The 20474-nt window shown below is 38.6% G+C and overlaps 1 protein-coding gene across 1 annotated transcript in view; it reads right to left on the reverse strand.

Annotated features, from left to right (window-relative positions):
- The window catches only part of LOC107599795 (FAS-associated factor 1-like), a 48801-nt gene extending 29211 nt beyond the window's left edge, over positions 1-19590 (reverse strand). The window contains exons 1-6 of the mRNA XM_016291478.1: positions 19420-19590; positions 12617-12703; positions 3837-3932; positions 2520-2643; positions 2361-2424; positions 2053-2134 (exon numbers count right to left, since the gene is read on the reverse strand). Coding sequence (XP_016146964.1) covers positions 2053-2134; positions 2361-2424; positions 2520-2643; positions 3837-3932; positions 12617-12703; positions 19420-19575 — 609 coding nt within the window. The 5' untranslated portion in view covers positions 19576-19590. The remainder of the gene's footprint in view (positions 1-2052; positions 2135-2360; positions 2425-2519; positions 2644-3836; positions 3933-12616; positions 12704-19419) is intronic.
- Between the last annotated feature and the right edge of the window lie 884 nt (positions 19591-20474).

The following is a 20474-nucleotide window of genomic DNA, read 5'->3' on the forward strand; positions in this document are numbered from 1 at the left end:
TTGCCTGCCACAATCTAATCTGTCCTGCCACAGTTTTGTATTGAAAATATTTTGTACACTTTTGATAATTAAATAACACATTTTGCACTATTGCTTTGACAATGCATCTGTCAATGAAACCAAAATAAAAATAAGTTATTTAATTAAATATATAGTCTGTTGCACAGCACGTTTGAAAGAGAAGTGTGCACATGATCAGCTCGTGATCTGATGTTTTTACTTCACAGTGCATGTGCTGTGAGTTTAACATGCATTTGGGAATGCAACGGGCACCAGTTATGCATTACTTTCACATTTGCATAATTTCCAACATATTTGTGGTCATATGATTAAAGCATTTCACAAGATTTGTTAATAGACCTGTTGTAAACCTATGTTCACTGAAACTGCAATTTTCCACCAAAATAAAAGCCTACAAGTGACGATATTAAGACAAAATAAAAAATATATACGTTTTATGAAATTCTAATGAAATGTATTGTTCATTTACATTTATTTTACAGTGCAGTTTTATTACAATAGCAATATATTACTGTCTTATGGATAATAATAATAATAATAACAAAAGTATTATTATTATTATATTCTAATTGTTTGGCTTCCACTTTAACGTCAATGCAAATCAATGCAAGGTTTTTTATTCCGTTTAATTTGGACACTAAAAATTAGTTGGCGCTCTTAATTTTAATCTCTTAAAAAATCTTCATCTGGGGGTGGCTTCCCCTTGGTCCATCTCTCATATTCTCACAATCAAACAAGTTATGTCATAATTAACTAATACCACAATGTAGTGTTTATCGTACAATACGCTAAAAATATTTTCGGTAACACTTTAGAATAAGGAACACTTATTCACTATTAACTACGACTTTTCCCTCAATAAATTCCTAATTTGCTGCTTATTAATAGTTAGTAAGGTAGTTGTTAAATTTAGGTATTGGGTAGGATTAGGGATGCAGAATAAGGTCATGTAGAATAAGGCATTAATATGTGCTTAATTACTACTAATAAATGGCTAATATTCTAGTAATATGCATGCTAATAAGCAACTAATTAAGAGACCTTAAAATAAAGTGTTACCATATTTTCATAAGTCATTTGGGACTTTGTTGTACCAGAACAACATTCCAGTTCACGCTGATCCATTTTTTGAATTTTCTATTCATCTTTCATCATTTTTACTCAAAAATACTTTTTAATGACGCATACCTTAAATATGTCCTGTTAAATCCTTCCTAAAGATAAATCCTCTGGCTGAAGCCCAAAAGGAGAGCAACTGCAAATTGCATACTAGAGAAGCGCACATGGATAAAAGAGTGAAAATGTATGACCCGTGAAGAAAAACACTGACTGTCTGCAAGAGAGGAACACAGAAGGTCATCTCTTCTTCTTACATTAGTTTGTTTTTACTGACACACTGAACTGTCTCCTCGGGGGAGAGCGGCGGCCATATTGCGCCTGTGCTGAGTAGAGGAGGAGATCAGCTGGGCTGCAGGCAGGAAGCCATTCCAGCCCGCTCCTCATGCTCAAAAACCCCCTGAACATCTTGCTGCATCCTCCCAGTCTAATAAGACCGTAATCCACACAAGCTGTCAGTTGATACAAGCCTCCTTATGAGGACACAGCGGGAAAACCAGCGCAAAGCTGTTCTAAATAAAGCTTCAGCTGTTCAAATGGGAAACGGAAATTTGATGGGGATTTATCATGATGGGGGGGCAGTTCTGCCAATCAAACACTTAGCGTTGTTTATATACCTGAGCATATGACTTTCAAAAGAAATGTTAGAGACGTGACCTGGTAGTGCATATGCTTATATGTGGGCAACGTAGGTTTCTGGAATCTAGCTCTGGTTATTTCCTGATCCCACCACCCACTGTTTTCCCAATCATTTCCAGTACCACCTCCGACTGTCACCATTAATAATATTAAAATAAAATAAAATAAATCACTTATAATAAAAAAGTAAATTATTCCATAAAAAAATAAATTTAAATAAAATCATGATATAAATTACACATTTATTAATTGGTAAATTATGGAGGTTATACTCACATCTCTGGCTTTGCCATAGAAGGCCTCTTGAGATGCTGCTTCCAAGGAGCCGATGTAGAACACAGGATGGCAATCGCCATATCTACAAAACATACATGCACAAACTGAGCAAATATCACACACAAATAAGCAAATACCAAATATCAGAGCAGCTATTTTCAAATATTAAAAACATCTTATTCAAAATCAGCAGTGCTGAAAAAAATGTGCACAAGACACCGCATACTGAGCTTCAAAGAAATGCAGTTTATGTTTGGTTTTCTTTAGTGAAATTGGATTAGAAATGTTACTTTGTCCAGGGATCTCACCTTCTAGAAAATTCAGCAGTAAAGTGCAGTAAGGCATCACCCTCATTTTCACTGTTCTCTGGCACTGAGGGAAGATGAAGGAATATATCAATACAGATAATCCAGTAAACACCATTCCTTCATGGTCAACCCCAGATGAAATGACACAGTATAACTTACTCATCGGAGACTTTCGACAACTTGAGCTTCCCATGCCAAAGATTTCAGATTCATCTACACCAAACTCAGGTGCATCCTCTAAATCCTCTCCCTCACTGTCACTGACCATGTGAACATCTGTGCACTGTAACACAGACACAAAGGCAATTTCTTAAAAAATACAAATAAAAAAAATAAAAAAAAATTTTATTGTGACAAAACTAGAGATGCACAATTTATCTGTGATCACACCAATGGGGATCTAATCCAAAACGTAGGAACTTGAACATTTTTAAAATAAATAAATAAAACTAATCTCTCTCTCACTCTACACTGCTTCAGTGTCAACTGTGGCATGAATGACTAAATTTGCCAATCCCTAGATTAGGCTAATATATTTAAGATGACAATAATATCGAAACCTATTATTACGTAAAAAAAATAATAATAATTGGGCGTTTTGTACATATACAAAACAAAATTTTGTATATATAACTATGTATACAAAAAATTACCAATTATAAACAATTTTTTTAAATAAATAAACTGAATATTAATTCAACCATAAAAGGCCTCTTAAAGATTTGTTTCTATGAGAGGTTCTAAAACTTCAATAAATCTTTTCTACTGTATATCAAAATCTAATTTCGAATCCTAATTTCACTGAGAGGTATTTGTGTCTATAATCGGGGGGGGGGGGGGAACTAAAGCAAAAAAACAAACAAAAGATTTATAATCCTGGCAATAACAACAGAAATAGCTATTAGAGTCAGCCAACAATGCCTATATTAGTGACCGCCCAATTACAATTCCATATAAAAGTATAATAGTTCATAAAATAGCTCCCATTTTAATTCTACATTGGGGACCAACCCTAATATGAATGGTGCGGAGAATGTAATAGTTGCCAATCTGTTGAAAGGTTGCCATCAGACTTGAAACACAGGGGCAAGTCTGGCTGCAGTGTTACGCCTGGCAACTCAACAGCGATCCCTGTGCCCACTACAAATGATTTCATCAATTCAGAGGGGGACTGCATTTCTATTCCAAAAACGAGTTTCTCAGTAAAGATAAAAATGGCAATCATTTATCCATTTTGGCTGAGCGGAGCAGTCTAATTAAAAATCCCACAAAACATTAGAATTGCCAAAACTGGCATCACATGCTGGCTTTCCATATGTTGAAAAATTAAAAAACAAAAACAGCAAAAATGAAATATATAAATGTAAAAATTATGAGAGAAACAGAACTTCTTTATGGTTCTCATCTACAGGTAAACGACAGCAGCTTTGACACTGTTTGTGCATTGTAGTGGTGTTGATGTGTGTTCTGCTTTACCTCGTCTGTCTGATCCACCGTGAGCGCAGGGGAAGATCTTCTGCACACAGTCAGGTGGTGGCAGGGGTAACTGATTCCACTGGAGGCCAGAGTCATCTGTGCAATCAAAAAATGTATTTATTAGACATTTTAGCATTGTTTTCCCAACCTTTTTGTTGTGTGTAAAATGAAACACGTCTTTTTGTTAAGGGAAAGTCATCATAGCTAACGTTTACAAAGTTATCATTTTGAGTTTGGAACATCATAAGGAGCCAGCAATGATAGAATTATTGGGTGAACTATTCCTTTAAGATAGCATTTCCCAGTAAAGTTTGCAGAGACCATCGGTATTCATCTACATAGGGTTTCTCTGGCTCATGATAGAGGTACTATCTGTTTGGCACTCTAAAGAGCATCACATACAGCATACGGTGAGCTGCTGGTGAAGGCCTGAGTACCTCATTAACTCTCAGGCTAGAGTGGAAATGTCAGCAGCACTCCACACTACAGGGACTCATTACAGACCAGCCCCATACACACATACACACATACACACACACACACACACACACTCATAACTCCGACAGAGGTCTATTCTCTCGACTCTTACCTGACATTACCAATTACACACTATAATCACAGTCTGTTTTTACATATTAATTTTCAATACCTAAATGACCACAGCGGTCTATACTTTATACCAACAGTAATGATAAACATTTTTCAGCTCTTAGCCTGTCTTAAACCTGCCTAAAGTAGCAAAACAGACACATCAGAAGAAACTAAAATACAAGGAGACAAAGAGAAAATGGATACCTGACTGCAGGGGGCTCTTGTGCTCTTTTACTTTCATGTGTTCTAGAGAGATTTTTGGTTCAATTCAAGCTATATTTATACCAGTTTATCACCTACTTAAGTTATTGGTTCTTCAATTTTAGATCTACTGATGAATTGCATCATTAGGTGGAACTCAAAACAAATTGCATGTCACGTCTTGGTATTGATTAACAGACATAACAGATAAAGTGTAAAGAAGCTTTGGTTTAAGCACCATAATATCCCATAATGCAACTCCGAGAGGATTTCAGTGTCAAGTACCTCAACAGGGCGCTAACTCCCCCAAAACACACAAACACACAAGACACTCTCTCTTTCTTTGTGATGGCCCACACAGAGAGAAGAATCACAGTGTTTCTCTTCTACAAGGACTAATTAAAGACAGACTGTCTGTATACAGAGAGACAATGTACAGTACTGTTGGGTGACACAAACAAAAGCACTGTCCAAACATCAGACATGTTCTTTTTTTGCAGGAGGATCAGAGTGTTGGAGGCCAGAGAAAATGTAGAAATCATTGGGAAGAGAGGGTAACCTGTGCCACTAAATATTAAAGACTTCTATATGTAAATGACCTTTGTTATGCAAACCTCCACATACCAGGTAGGATCACTGGGTTGGTAAAGTTGTCTAATCCTGAATAGATGTTGATATCCAAATGGTTAGTTTGGAATATTTAAGGATAGTTCACCCAAAAATGAAATTTCTGTCATCATTTACTCAAGCTCATGTTGTTTTAAACCTATGACATTTTCATAGTCTCTGAATTCAAAAGAACCCTGATCTCGAATTACTTTTTATTAAACAAAAAAATAATCTATACAAAATAAAGTAAGTCAAAGGTTTTTAATTACATTAAATAAGCATGAATTTTCATGTTTAGGTGAATTATCCCTTTAATGTGCTCACAATGATATATTTTTTTCAGTTTAGTTCTCATAAATACTCAGGAATGTAAATATTACAGTACATCTACATAGTAAATAAATGTTATCTAACAAGGTAAATCCTGTTTTCCATGATTTAACACGTGAAGCAGGGTAGAATTAGGGCACTTAAAGTCACAGGTAAGTCGTGAAACTTCCATGTTCTGACCCCATTGCCTAGCGGTATGAGTGTGTCTGAGTGTTCAAGTGTGTGCGTGTTCAGAGCCGCAGGCTACAGGGGAGAGGTCACCCCCTCATCTTTCCACACCTCCCTCTCCAACTCCAAACAAAGAACAAAATCCTCCTCTTTTGGACCCCTTTCATTAACACTTGCATTAAAGCCCCTAGCACTCAGCACCATGCAAAAGAGGAATTCCATTTATTTTTCTCTGTTCTCATCTTAGAGGACTTCTCCATCTACTATCAACTAAACTTATTTCTTTGGCCAACTTTTACTTCTCCTCTTGGTTGTTTTCATCTATTTGTTGTCATTCTCCATCGCTCAGGCTGTGAAGGAGATAATTACTGCTGACAGCTGCTCTAGTCGTCCGAAAGCCCCAAGCTGCACCTTGTGTCTGCCTTCTTTGATAGATGAGGACAAGAGAGCTACAGAGAGCGGAAAAAGTGAGAGTGTGTGGAGACCAGAAAAGAAAAGAAAAATAAGAAGCCCCACCCTAAACACCTGTTGGACTCTTTCAGGTTGGGGTTTGAAGAGGTGTCAGTCTTGATTAAGATCTAGGGTCAAATACAGTGTTTAAAATGTCCAGTGAACCTTTCAGAACTAAGCCCTTCGAGAAAAAAAAAGTGTGAATAGGCCAGGCGATGTTTTGTTTTCACCTGTTTAAGGTGTAATCTGTAACTGCTACGATTTTCCGGATGCCGGATGGCAGACAACAGCAAATGCATCTTACAATAATAAAATGTTATAATTCTGTAGTGCAAAACTCAGTGTCAAAATAGTGATACTTTAACACAGAATATTATTTGAAATACTTCATCTAAAAAAATAGTAACTGACATGTCCAAACTTTAATAAAAAAATAATAATAAATCAAAGCTGGTGATAAATTTATATGCATTAGGTTTACTTATTTATTTATTTTTTTGTATTTACTTACATAAATGTGTGTGCATATACGTACGTACATACACTTTTATATATATAACTTTAAAATAATACAAATAATAATTACTAAATTAATTAAAAACATTTAAAAAATTTATGTTTATTTACAGTTTTCTAAATTAAAATAGTTTCCAAATCATGCAGTGTGAAAAACTAAAACTAAAACAGAGATGAATGAAAAAACCCTCCATTTCTAAATCAACCATTACAGATCCATTTCACCTGCATATGACAGATCACCACTACCCACTGCTAAATATGACACCGGCATAGTCAGCAGGGTGTTGATCTAAACATGTAAAGCATGATTTATGTCAGTCGGCCCCAGTAAGGGACAGGGAGTGGACATTCTGAAGACAGAAGATTGGCAATATAAGAGTGTATATACCTCTCTCTCGAAAACTTCACCTGCAGACAGCAATCTCACAAGGGGCTCTGTACGGGCTTAGAGCTGAGCCTCGTTGCTACGGCAACCAGCGGGCCCAATAAGCCGCCTCCGCAGGTCTGTGACGCTGAAAGCCCATAACAGCCGTGGGCCACGGAGACCCTCAGAGAGCAGCAGCAGTAATACATTAGCAAACACCAAGAAACACTGGATAAATGTCAGCAATTAAGGGGGAAAAGACTCTAATAAGGACGTTCCAGAAGTTGTCAATCATTCCCATAGGTGCTCCAAGAGGTTGGCAGTGAAATATGAAAAGAGCTCAAAAGAGTTTTGGCTCAGGATGTGTGTGTGTGAGAAAGGGAACTCAGAGGTGGGAAATGGACCAATTAGGAGCCTAAATTAAGAGAACAAATAAAATAAACAAGAACTTGAGCTACAATTTGACGCTGGGACATTTTTAATAATAACGTCAAGGGAACAGTGCACAGTCAATCAATCTTGAACACAATACATTTTTTTCAGATTACTATAGTTACATAAGCCATGAAATAAATCTTCACTAATAAAACAAAATTATGAACTGGCATTATTTACATAAATCATCGAAAATCTCCAGGACACAGTAGGATTCAACAAAAAATGTAGTGCAGCCCAAGTTCGGGCAGAAAAGATATCAAAGTTTGGGTGGTTAATGCCAAACACAGCCTGCAAACAGCAGTCCTCAAGTGGCCTGCCATATGAAGAAGCCTGTGTCAGCCCCTCAAACACACCACACGCATCCCGACTACACCCACTCAAACAAACAAGGGCTAAAACATTATTATGGTAAACAGCCTCCTTTGAATTTACAGACACTGCATAGGGACGTCAAGACAACCACTAAGATCCACCCCCAGATTCAAAAGGCATAAGAAGGTACGCTGATTTTTACATTGTAATCCCTTTCTCCCCGGAGACAAATTTACAATGCTAATCACAAATCCAGTTAAAACAACCTCACTGTTTAAATGTTAACTGGTTAAACAGTTTCACTGCATGAATGGATCAAAATCAAACCATATTTTCTTAATTTGACTCTCTGACAGTAAAACAAAACACAAATACAGAAGATGCACTGATAGCCAAGTATACGTTCTGACTTCCCTCTGAAACTGATTACTATATTAAGTTCAATCCATTTCAACAGTACAAGAAAAAAAAAACTAAACAAACAAACCTGTCACTAGCTCCTTCAAAACCAATATGCTTAAAAGCTCAGTTGGCGAAATGTAAACTGACTACTGATCAGTTTTCCATTTTTCACCCTTATGAGCTGGAACGGAGCACAGAGAGACTCGCTCGCTGTATATGAGCAAGCCAAGGGTAATGAAAGCACAGCGGAGTAGGCATTGACTCAGATTGCTGGTAAATGTATTTCTAAGCCTGGGCTGTCATGTTTATTGGTACAAATCCCGGGAGATGAGGGAAGGTTAATGAGATACGCGCAAAAAACGGCCTGCCTGCCATGCGAGAGCTTTGCGTCTAATGCACGGCTAGGCATTTCAATAAGGGCCGGGGGCCATTATTAAGACTGGTGCTTTAATAATATGTCTCTCCCTATAAGCCAAGACGAGTTGAGGTGAAAAGCTGGTCTGTGGCCAAGTGCATGACGACCACATATAACCAATCACTGCTTGGGCATTAACGGTTAAATGTGCCTTAAAGAGTATTCATGAGCAGTGCCCTCTTCATAAAAAAAAAAAAACAAGATTGTGGGTTGAGGTCTTCGGTGAGTGCACTTCAGCCCTGAAGTGGCCTGACTCAAGTGGGCAGTCTGTGGTGAGAGGGTGTAATTCAGTGACCTTGTGTCTGTTGTGCTTTTCGCTAAAGGACGAAACGATGTCTCCAACCACCCTTTTAGCAATATGAGCTAAATGCAATGGGTGAGATACATGAGCCTTACAAACGCACACTGAAAATAAACAATGCTGTCATTGTTAAAGAGCTCTGTGAAACACTGCTCATAAAGCTATTGACAATGGGGTCATAATCTTTTGTTCTGGTACTCTCAAATACTAAGTAGTCAGAGGGTTTTATGTTTTATTTTGTTCTTTTAATAGTGGTAACCAAAACCATCTTAATAGCTTCAGAAAAAAAAAGCAGTCAGATACATTTTACTCTTTTGAAAGATGACAATGCAAATTTGTCCCGGTGGCGCTGCTCTGCTTGCGACCCGGGCTCGTGCTCCACTACATCAGTCTGTTCGTACTTTGTTCTGTTTTTATTTATTTTATTGTTATTTTATCTTATAGTGACGAATCCGACGCTCATATGGCGAATATCGTCCAACTTGCCTGTCTAGTAACAGTCATATGGGGATACTTGGCGCAGTGCACGGTATATGCAGGTGTGGAAACATGGACGCCTATTAGCTATACCCGAGATACTTTGCTCGCGCTTCGCCACATGGGACTATCTCCACCGAACCTACCTACCTGCGTGAGGGTGCAACCTGAGCGAAATAGAAGGCAAAGGAAAAGAGGCCGGAGGGGCGGAATACGGCAGCGTCTTCGACGACGAGGGAGTAGACCACCCTTACCGTCAATGATTCTGTGTAATGCTAGATCTCTGCATGGAAAGATGGGAGAACTTCGTGCGATCTCCAAAGCATGTTTTGAGTACCGCACTTCAAGTTTGATGGTGTTTACGGAAACATGGCTTCATCAGGATATCCCCGACACGGCCATGGAGTTGGAAGGATTTACGCTTGTGCGGGCGGATAGAAGTGTGCAATCGGGGAAATACAGAGGCGGTGGTATAGCTGTGTACGTGAGTAACAACTGGTGTAAACAGTACACAATCAAGGACACATTCTGCTGCCCCGATGTTGAAGTCTTGTGCTTAAAAATGAGACCCTTTTATCTACCGAGGGAATTCGGAAGCATTGTTGTTTTATTGATTGTTTATTTATTTTATTGTTTAAATGGTATGTTTTGCTGTGTTGTGTTGTGTTGTGTATGTATGTATGTATGTATGTATGTGCATGTGTATGTATATATATATATATATATATATATATATATGTATGTGTATGTGTATATATATGTATGTATGTAAATATATGCATACAATAATTAACTATCTTAATTTTATTTATTTATTTATATATATATATATATTTTTCCCTTTACTACTATGTGTTGTATGTGATGTGGTGGTTGTATTTCTGAGCCTAAGACAAATTTCCCTCAGGGACAATAAAGTGTACCTAACCTAACCTAACCTAAATATGGAAGTTGAGGGGGGGACTTTCAACACCTGAAACAAACAGTGCTCACAAAACAGGTTTGTTCATCAGGCCACTCCCTTTGAAATCGTACTTGCCCGAAATTAGGCACCTGACAGCAAATGAAGACACAATGACAAGCACCTAAGAAACACATGGTTAAAAACACAAGGGCAATTTCCATGCTTAACTGGTCAGTTGCATAATGACTAGTGATAAGTAAAGAAAAAGTTCCTATGGTTATTGTACAGATGCTTATCATGGATGTCTAAGCTGGGAGGTGGGGTTCCTCAGGATTCGGTGTTAGGGCCCTCTCTGATGACTGTGAACGAGTCGTACTGGGCGAGAAAGGTCACTGACCCCCCACTACATGAGCTGTAATGTCCACACAGAGAGGACAAGGGAGAGGAGCTGCTGTGTGACATCTTAATTAGTACCAACATCTTACTTTCACATTGGGTGATACTTAAACCACTACAGAAAAGAAGAAATTATTATATTCAATTTGTCTAAACTTCTATAAGAAACATGTTTTCTTCCACTCCTAAGGCACAATTTTTTGTCATGTAATTTGTCATTTCACACAAAGTAAAAATGCAACAATTATAGAAAAGCAAAACATATTTGAAGTTAGAGTTATGCAGTGCAGGATTTGGGGCCAGTGAGATTTTGCTGTGGGAAGGGATATCAGAGTCTTGACAAAACCAAGTGACCAACAAGAAGGCTATCTTTGTCATCGAGGTAGGTAAAATCTCTTTTTTTAAGTTTAATTTTTTTAAGTTTAATTTATATATATGGAAGCTATATAAGTATATAGTTAGTGACACTTCTATTAATCTTAATTTACAACTTGTTCTCTATATTATAATTATTAAATCTGGGCAGTTTTATTTAAACTGGAGCAAAAGGCAGGTGCACAATTGTCACAGGGTTAAAAAAAAACAAAGAGAGAGTAAAAAACATACCGAGTCATCTGAGGCAGAGGCAGGCCAGCCGTCCCACTGTTGATGCCGCACAGGGATGTTTGTCAGGTCTGAAATGTTCCTTTTCACCTGAGACATAAACATACAAAAATATTAGATAACAGATACAAGAACACAACACAATCCACAAACACATTCAAGTTTATTTCACAAACACTACCAGACAACACTTTGTTTAGACACTATCAGAAGACGAAGTGTACCTACTATTTTCACTAAGATATAAGTGACTGTGATGGGAGGGAGACAAGTTTCTGAGCCTAAGACAAATTTCCCTCAGGGACAATAAAGTGTACCTAACCTAACCTAACCTAAATATGGAAGTTGAGGGGGGGACTTTCAACACCTGAAACAAACAGTGCTCACAAAACAGGTTTGTTCATCAGGCCACTCCCTTTGAAATCGTACTTGCCCGAAATTAGGCACCTGACAGCAAATGAAGACACAATGACAAGCACCTAAGAAACACATGGTTAAAAACACAAGGGCAATTTCCATGCTTAACTGGTCAGTTGCATAATGACTAGTGATAAGTAAAGAAAAAGTTCCTATGGTTATTGTACAGATGCTTATCATGGATGTCTAAGCTGGGAGGTGGGGTTCCTCAGGATTCGGTGTTAGGGCCCTCTCTGATGACTGTGAACGAGTCGTACTGGGCGAGAAAGGTCACTGACCCCCCACTACATGAGCTGTAATGTCCACACAGAGAGGACAAGGGAGAGGAGCTGCTGTGTGACATCTTAATTAGTACCAACATCTTACTTTCACATTGGGTGATACTTAAACCACTACAGAAAAGAAGAAATTATTATATTCAATTTGTCTAAACTTCTATAAGAAACATGTTTTCTTCCACTCCTAAGGCACAATTTTTTGTCATGTAATTTGTCATTTCACACAAAGTAAAAATGCAACAATTATAGAAAAGCAAAACATATTTGAAGTTAGAGTTATGCAGTGCAGGATTTGGGGCCAGTGAGATTTTGCTGTGGGAAGGGATATCAGAGTCTTGACAAAACCAAGTGACCAACAAGAAGGCTATCTTTGTCATCGAGGTAGGTAAAATCTCTTTTTTTAAGTTTAATTTTTTTAAGTTTAATTTATATATATGGAAGCTATATAAGTATATAGTTAGTGACACTTCTATTAATCTTAATTTACAACTTGTTCTCTATATTATAATTATTAAATCTGGGCAGTTTTATTTAAACTGGAGCAAAAGGCAGGTGCACAATTGTCACAGGGTTAAAAAAAAACAAAGAGAGAGTAAAAAACATACCGAGTCATCTGAGGCAGAGGCAGGCCAGCCGTCCCACTGTTGATGCCGCACAGGGATGTTTGTCAGGTCTGAAATGTTCCTTTTCACCTGAGACATAAACATACAAAAATATTAGATAACAGATACAAGAACACAACACAATCCACAAACACATTCAAGTTTATTTCACAAACACTACCAGACAACACTTTGTTTAGACACTATCAGAAGACGAAGTGTACCTACTATTTTCACTAAGATATAAGTGACTGTGATGGGAGGGAGACAAGGCAAGTAGTGGAAAAGAGCTCCGTGTTCTAAAAAATTCCACAGATGCCTGTCCTAATACCCAATGCCAACAGCCCTTCACTCGAAAAATGGACAGTATTTCCCTTCTGCTATTCACCCCTGTGTAACTGCACTTAATAACATTGCGTGCATTTAAACAGTTGATGCTGACCCCTGCTCCTATGCCGCTGTTGGTTTAAAGCCTAACGCCAAGCTGATGTGCGGAGGATGGGGGTGATCAAAGCAGGCGTCGCCCAAAGCTGGATGGGCCGCAGATTCTAGTGCATTATCCCCAGAGAATGCACTACCCTGCGGCGCTAGATACAGAGGCAGAGAAAACTAGCCATTGTGGCAGAAAGCCCTCATAGCGCATGGCCAAATCCCACCGCCAGCACACTGAGTGGACATGTATCCTCTGCCAGACTGAGGACTCGTGCCCACAGAGGCAGAAACGATGGCTGCAAGATGCTTGTGAAAACAAAGGACATGAAGCAGGGTTGAAAGAGATTTAAGGGTTAAGAATTCATTAACAGATACAATCATTACCTTTCTGTTGACAAAATATAACCACTAACAATATGAATATTTATGGATGGAATAATAAAGAGGTTCTTAACCGGAGGGTTGTGACATTACCTGTCAGCTGATTTTATATACTTTTATATTTTTTCAAGACTTCAGAAATTAAAATGATTAATACTCTTATGTGATTAATGCTTATCCTATGTCATGTCAATAATTACGCATATTGTTGGGCTTTCAGTTCATGATAATAATAATAACTGGATTTAATTACAAAGGCATTTGTTGACTCATGATCAATTTTGGTCAACTAAAAAAAATAGGTAGAAACGATTTTCACTCAGTGACTGCTAATAAATGTTACAAAATCACAATAAAACAGCAAGTAACACATTAAATTAAACATGAAACTTTGAAGTAGAAAAAAATGAAAGTATTTTCTTGTAAAACAGTCTACTCCAATTTTTTATTTTTATTGTTTTACAACCTACAAAATGTAAAATCTGTGTTCTGAAGCAAAACAATTTAAGACCACTGCATTAATTTATAGAGGATTTTTAGGATGCAAGGATACAAGGATGATTTAAAGGCTTTCCATACAGATAGAAAAGTTTCTTTTTTATGTTTCAGTAATATAGACATATAAAGAACCATGGCTAAAGTGAGCTTCCTGACCATTTTGGTCAGGCACAAACTCAATAAAGGGAAACAAATTCAGATATTGACGACATCACCTTGGTCGGCTGAAGTCGGAGACTCTACCATCACACACACACACACTCTCAAACATCAACAAGCCCACACACTGGGCTGTGCGTTTTTCTTATTGAAGCGAGCAAGGGTCAGCTGGGTTGGCCAATGTTATTACAGAGTGTAATATCTGTGTTTGACCAGAGGGCTACAGGGATTTGGCCGCCCAGGCCTGACCGGCAGGCTGCCGTAAACACCAGCTCTTGGCTGTAATGAACCGTTTAGGGTCAAATGGCACCACAGCCCAGGAGAAAGTAGAAAGTAACGCCATCATCGAGGGTCAGTCAGAAGCATTTAGCTGCTATAACAAATCGGCCCTCTGCGAGAATCTGATATTTCACCGCTTTACTTCATTGGGCCTTTTTTATGAGCACTGCCCTACTGTCAATATACCTATACCACTCGGTACTTCAGCCAGACTTCATCCCATCTTGACAAACATCCAAAGATAAGCTATTCACTGTTATTTGACGACAAAACCGATTTAGCTATATTGAAAGGTGAATTCAAAACGCTCTTGGAGAATAAGAAAAGAAAATAGCAAATAAAACCACACTGCAAACCTGTCAGTGAAAAAAGATGGCATAAAAGTTCATTTATCAGAGGTGACTTGTTGAGTGAGGGGCTTTTTCTGCAACTACTGTGAATTATAATTGACTTAAAAGGAGAAAGCCCCATCCTGCTGCAATATTCACAAACACAAGTGTCATTACCTATTCATGAGCTACGAATTCCTCCTCTTAGCAGTCAGGGGTCTGTAAATTAAAGCCAACATTACCCAACTAAATGAGAGAAAAACACGTGAAGGATAAACAAACAAATCCACCGAATAACAAGTTTATTTACCACTGATTTCTGAGAGAAAGTAAAGAGAGTTTGAAGATGTTCGGTAACGGCTGACATTTGTTCTGTCTTGCACAAACTGCTGCCCATAAGGAACAATGAGGTTTGATTAAACAACGAAGGAAAAGACTCAGTCCTATTAAACCCAATTCTTCTGACATTTCATTTTAAATGTCACAATAGAGTTTTAGCATCAGGGAACAGACATCCACTGTGAAAAGGAAGAGGAAAAAAAGCAGAAAATGTTGACATTATATCAGAAAATGCGGGAAGATCTCATGGATAAAGACATTTCAGCTGCCGGGATTATATTCTTAAGGACTACATTTAACAGCGCCTTTCATTTAAAAAGGTTTTCTTTTATTCATATATTCTCCAGTGTGGTTGTCATATAAGATCAATTATATAATTATTTATCATCCTCAGAACAAACAATTCCATGGTGTCAAAAAATCCCGCTTAGAAGATGGACTGCACAAAATTTACAAAGATAAAGAACAGTATTTGAGATACAAAGAAATTGAAAGGCATCTGTGTATTGCTGCCCCCTTACTGACAGAACCTAAACTGCAGAGTTCAATTTGAAAATTAATCTAATCTTTTATATGTATATATAATAAAAAACCTAATTTAATTACCAATTAAACAATCTAGAACATTTTAGTAAATTCAGTAATGTCATTAATATCTTCAGATAAAAAAAAAAAGATTAAAGTGCTCAAAAAAAATCATACAAAATTAAAAGACTTCGAAGTCAACAAACACGTACGCTCTCCCAGACAAACATGCGCGCGCGCACACACATGCACATTAATGATCCAATCTTTCTAAATGCCAAGTACTGGTAATCCTTGACTGGAGAGAAATCAAAGAGAAGAAAAGGTTGCCATTAAACAGTCACAAGCTCTTCAGCACCAGATGCCTTTTATTCACACTCTTTTACGCTCCATCCTTCTTTTCTTCCTCTGCGTTCATCTCTCCAGCTGCGGAGAGAAACACTGTGGGGCAGGCAAAAATCCCTGGGACGAGTCGTCTGGTCACGGACGACAGAGCCCTATCGGACGGCCCTATTCTCCCTGCCACTTTCCTGACAAACATTTGCTCTGAGGCTTAAGCGTAGCCCCGAACTCGGGTTTGGGAATGCCAATCAGAGGAGGAGAGCAGGGCCCGGGGCCGAATAGTGGAAGGGTACGTTCCCTGGGAGCCTGGAGGCAGAGCGAGAGCCTTTGGCAAAGACAAACAACGGGACATCACTGAGGGACTCTCTTCTCTCTCTCTTTTGCTGCTCCTATTGATATGCACATGCAGAAAAGCATCGGCTGGTCTTCAGCAAAGACAAAAGATGAGCAGAAAAAGAAAGGCTAGAGAGGAGTCCTCTCCATATGTGGCTGTGAGGGGGTGAATGGGGAAAATAAGAGAGAGGGGAGACTGTGAGAGCTCTCTGTTGCTGTTTTGTTGCATTTTCACACAGGCCTTCAGTTTTAGGGCCCCAACTGTAAAACAAAAACCTTCCTCACATGTTAGTAACTTTTTCTCAACGAGACGTTTGTGAAGAAACGCGTTGGATCCCGCTGAGCTTTTGTTTCACGTTCACATGTTTATTTTCTGGCATTTTCGGGCACAAATTTCCCATCCCAAAAGAGGGAAACTCTTCCTGTGGAGCCAAAGTAACTAATGAACTCTCCAGCTAACTAAACCAACTCTGACAGAGAGACGTGCAACCAATAAGGTGTTCTCTTACAAAAAACGTTCGTATCGCACGCAATTTGTTTCTGCTTAGAAAACAAATCTTCTCCCTCTTCCCCTCGTTCTCCATCTTAGGAAGAAAGAAACAGAATGCCTGAGGATCAAGCCAATCGGGGCCACAGCGGCCCGTTTGATTCAGCTTTGTCCAGTCACTCGCTCCCCTACCAAGCCAACAGCTTCGCTTCCTGCTTCTCTTTTCTCTACCCTGCGGGCTCTACTCTCCAGTTGTTGTAATCCCGGCAGCAACACTTAAGGTTCACAGTAGGTGCTCATCAAAACCATCTGCTGAGGGAAAGAGAGCGCTCACCCATCTCACTTTAATCTCTTCAATTAGCACCATTACAAACCTGTCAAGTAGTCTGATTACTGTAATGGTGACCAGCGCCATCAAGGCGGCAGTTTCGCCGGGAAAGGGATTCTGGGATTGCGTGGACAAAGCTGAGGTGGGGAAAATCAGTTCTTTAGTTAAAAACAAAAGAACTAATTCTGACTTAAAAGTATATAGAGTATGAAATGTATGAACTACTAAAGGAAGCGCTTACTCAAAAATTAAACAAGAGGATCAGTAAATAAGGAAATCGTTTTAATTTTAATGGTACTTTTCCTTTAAGGAAGAATGTTCTGAAACAGTTTCTTACAAAATTCCTTGTGCTTCTCACAATTGATATTTACAAATAAATGGAATTTCAAAATGGAGCCTTTGGTGCACCGAGCTTATCAGACTTTCAAAAGAGGAAAAAAAAAAACTTAAATATATTATCTAAATCTTAATATCTTAAGTTTTTTTTTGTTGTTGTTAATAATGAAGACTATTCCGTAGTAAAAACAAGTCTTAATATCTTATGCAGTGTTGGCACTCAAGTAAACTGAACTTGTTTCAAGGATTTTTAGAAAACTTAAGTAGAAAAGAAGACAAAATCTTTTCAAACATAAAGATAATTTCCCAGAAAACAAGTCTTAATATCTTATATATTGTTGCGGTAACACTTTGTTTTAAGGTGTCTTTGTTACATGTACTTACTATTACAATAACAATAAATTATGCATAATTACATGCAAGTAACCCTAAGCCAAACCCTAATTCTAACCATAACCATATAGTAAGTACATGTAGTTAATTAATATTACCCAGTACTTAAATGTACAATTACACTGTAACAAGGACACCTCAAAATAATGTATAACCATTGTTGCTTCTTAAACTGATTTTGTTTCAAGGATTTTCCTACATTTTAAATGGAAAATAAGACAAAACCATGTTAATAATATGAGTTTTTGGAGTGCAGATTTAAAGTAAGAATCTAAAAAGTTAACTCAAGTTTTAAAAAAAAGAACATCACAGTCTGTTTCTTCAAAACAGCACTGCACTGGCCCAACATGACTCCCCCAGCACTGAAGGAGGGATTCAAGTGGCGCTGTCAGTCCACAGGGAGCTTGTTACACTTGACGTGGTGCGTGCTACCTGCTGTGAATAATTAATGGAGCCATTTCCAGAAAGCTGTGTGTAGGTTACTGGGGCAGGCTGAGGAGAATGTGAGGGACTCGGGGAGGGGTCGGTGTGCATGCAGAATGGAGCGTTTGGGTTTTGTGTCCCACACAAACCAACCTTAAATACAACACAGTGTAGTTAAAAGAAAAGTGATGAAAAGAATGGCATCGCACAGGTCTGATGGGAGAGGGAAAGGAGCTGATGAGCCACAGGGGGGTTTATGCTGCTCAATACTGAGACAATGTGATGAGCAGAAAGACGCACAGCAGACAACAGTCTTCGAGAATATTAAACTTACCTGCTACAAAATATAATGTTATCAGAAAGAGGAAATAAGAAAACCCCTACTCCCTCAAGATTTCAGAGATTTCCATTCCACAGAACATGGGAGAGTGGGAAATTTAGCTGTAATAATTTTTACTCAAGTTGTACAATAGTCAACAAGAAATAAGAGGGGGAAAAAAGACTTAAAAATGGTTATATTTCAGAATGTCTGCTATCAATGTAAATTAGAAGAAAACATACAATATCCCAAATAAAAATCTGTATCAAGTGGTATAATAAAGGGAAAATGTGTCAACGATTTACATTTAAAAATAAAACTAACAAAAATACTGTACTAAATATACTACTCATGTTCCAAAGTCTTATTGTGCTGCATGCTAAATAAAATTTAAGTTTAATATCTGAATGTTGTACTATATGTACAATATATATTTGTAGATCTAAATAAAATTTGTTTTGAATAAATTACCATGCAAAAAATTGGCCTCGAAATGCAAAACAATGTGAATCTCTTAATCACAGGAAACTGTATATGATGGGCCCATTCTAAATGTATTGGTAACATGACAAAATTTACACTTAGGTTCACCCAAAACACACAGTTGTGACATTTTGAGGCAGTCCTGAAGTTAGCAGTTCCATGGGTATTCTGGAAAGGAAGAACTTTGACTGGGAGATAATTAGCTTTGGCTCAACACAGGCCTTAATCATCATCCTTAATCATTTCCAGCACAATGAGGACTATTATTTTAGCATGTAATAATTAAACTGACGCCCCACCAAAAAAAGCTTGAGAGAACACGGGCAGAAACACAGTGGAGAGACAGAGAGACAGACAGACAGCAGGTGTAGACAGACAGACAGAGGGGCTAGGTGACAGACAGGTGTGCGGTTGTCTCACCTCCTGGATGGTTTTGCTGGCAGGGAAGTTGAGGTTGTAATCTCTCTGTGCTTCACGGTGGCTAATGACGAGCAGGTAGTTCTGACTTGACAACCCTTGCTGGGCACTGCTAAATGGCGGGAAGGGCAGAAGGGGGAAAAAGAGAGAGAGGAGCATTAGAGTTCAGCAGTGGACGAGTCCGGGCTCGTCTATGTCTCCCCAGGGTCTCTGGGCTTCGACAAGCCTGTGCCACCCCACTGCTCTGCTTGCGTAGCGGGAGGCCAGGGCAGAGCCAAAGGCCACAGCATGGGCGCACACCAGCACCAAGGCCATCTGGAGGTATCGATTGGGGCTAAGAGGTGTAAACGTCACATAAAAGGACAAGAGGGCTTGTGCCGCTCATCCACTCCGCCGTCACACTGACCTCAGAGTGGGTTTGAGATTCATGGGAGCTGTGGTGCTGAGCTGTAGGAGAGAAGGCCTCATCTGATGACAAACGATGGGGGTTAAGTAGCGCTTTGAGCAAATGCTCCGTCTGTGTGTGTGAATATGAATCAACAGCTTAGAGGCGAGCCTGCCGGCTAATCAGGGTTAGAATGAAAGCAGTCAGGAAGAGGAGAGTCTGGGAATTAATATGTAACGCACACATTAATTATGCAACCAGCGCCTTAATCTGAGGAGCTTTGGACAAGCTTATGTTAACAGAGGACCAAATTTACTGTAATGGCAGCTTATTTACATTGACTAAAACTGCGAAATCAATATGTAAATGTAATGTTTGTTGTAGCTAGCGAAGAAGATTGAAACGGTGGCCTAGGAGAGGAGGATGCATATGCGATGCTGTGGAGAGTGGAAAAACACAGAGTCATGAATACAAGTTGTAAAAGGGGGGGGGGGGGGGGTTAATTGGGGTATCAAGACACTCACCAAATAAGCCTGATTTGGAGACATTTTGCATTCTGATACAATATATTTGCATTGACTAATGCGCATAACTAAAGGTAAGGTATGGGTAAAAAAATATTGATTTGAAGATTAATAACAATCTAATATTGATTCTTAAAATCCCTCAAAAT

Source organism: Sinocyclocheilus grahami, unplaced genomic scaffold (genome assembly GCF_001515645.1).
Source record: "Sinocyclocheilus grahami isolate Dianchi unplaced genomic scaffold, SAMN03320097.WGS_v1.1 scaffold272.1, whole genome shotgun sequence".
NCBI classification, from domain to species: domain Eukaryota; kingdom Metazoa; phylum Chordata; class Actinopteri; order Cypriniformes; family Cyprinidae; genus Sinocyclocheilus; species Sinocyclocheilus grahami.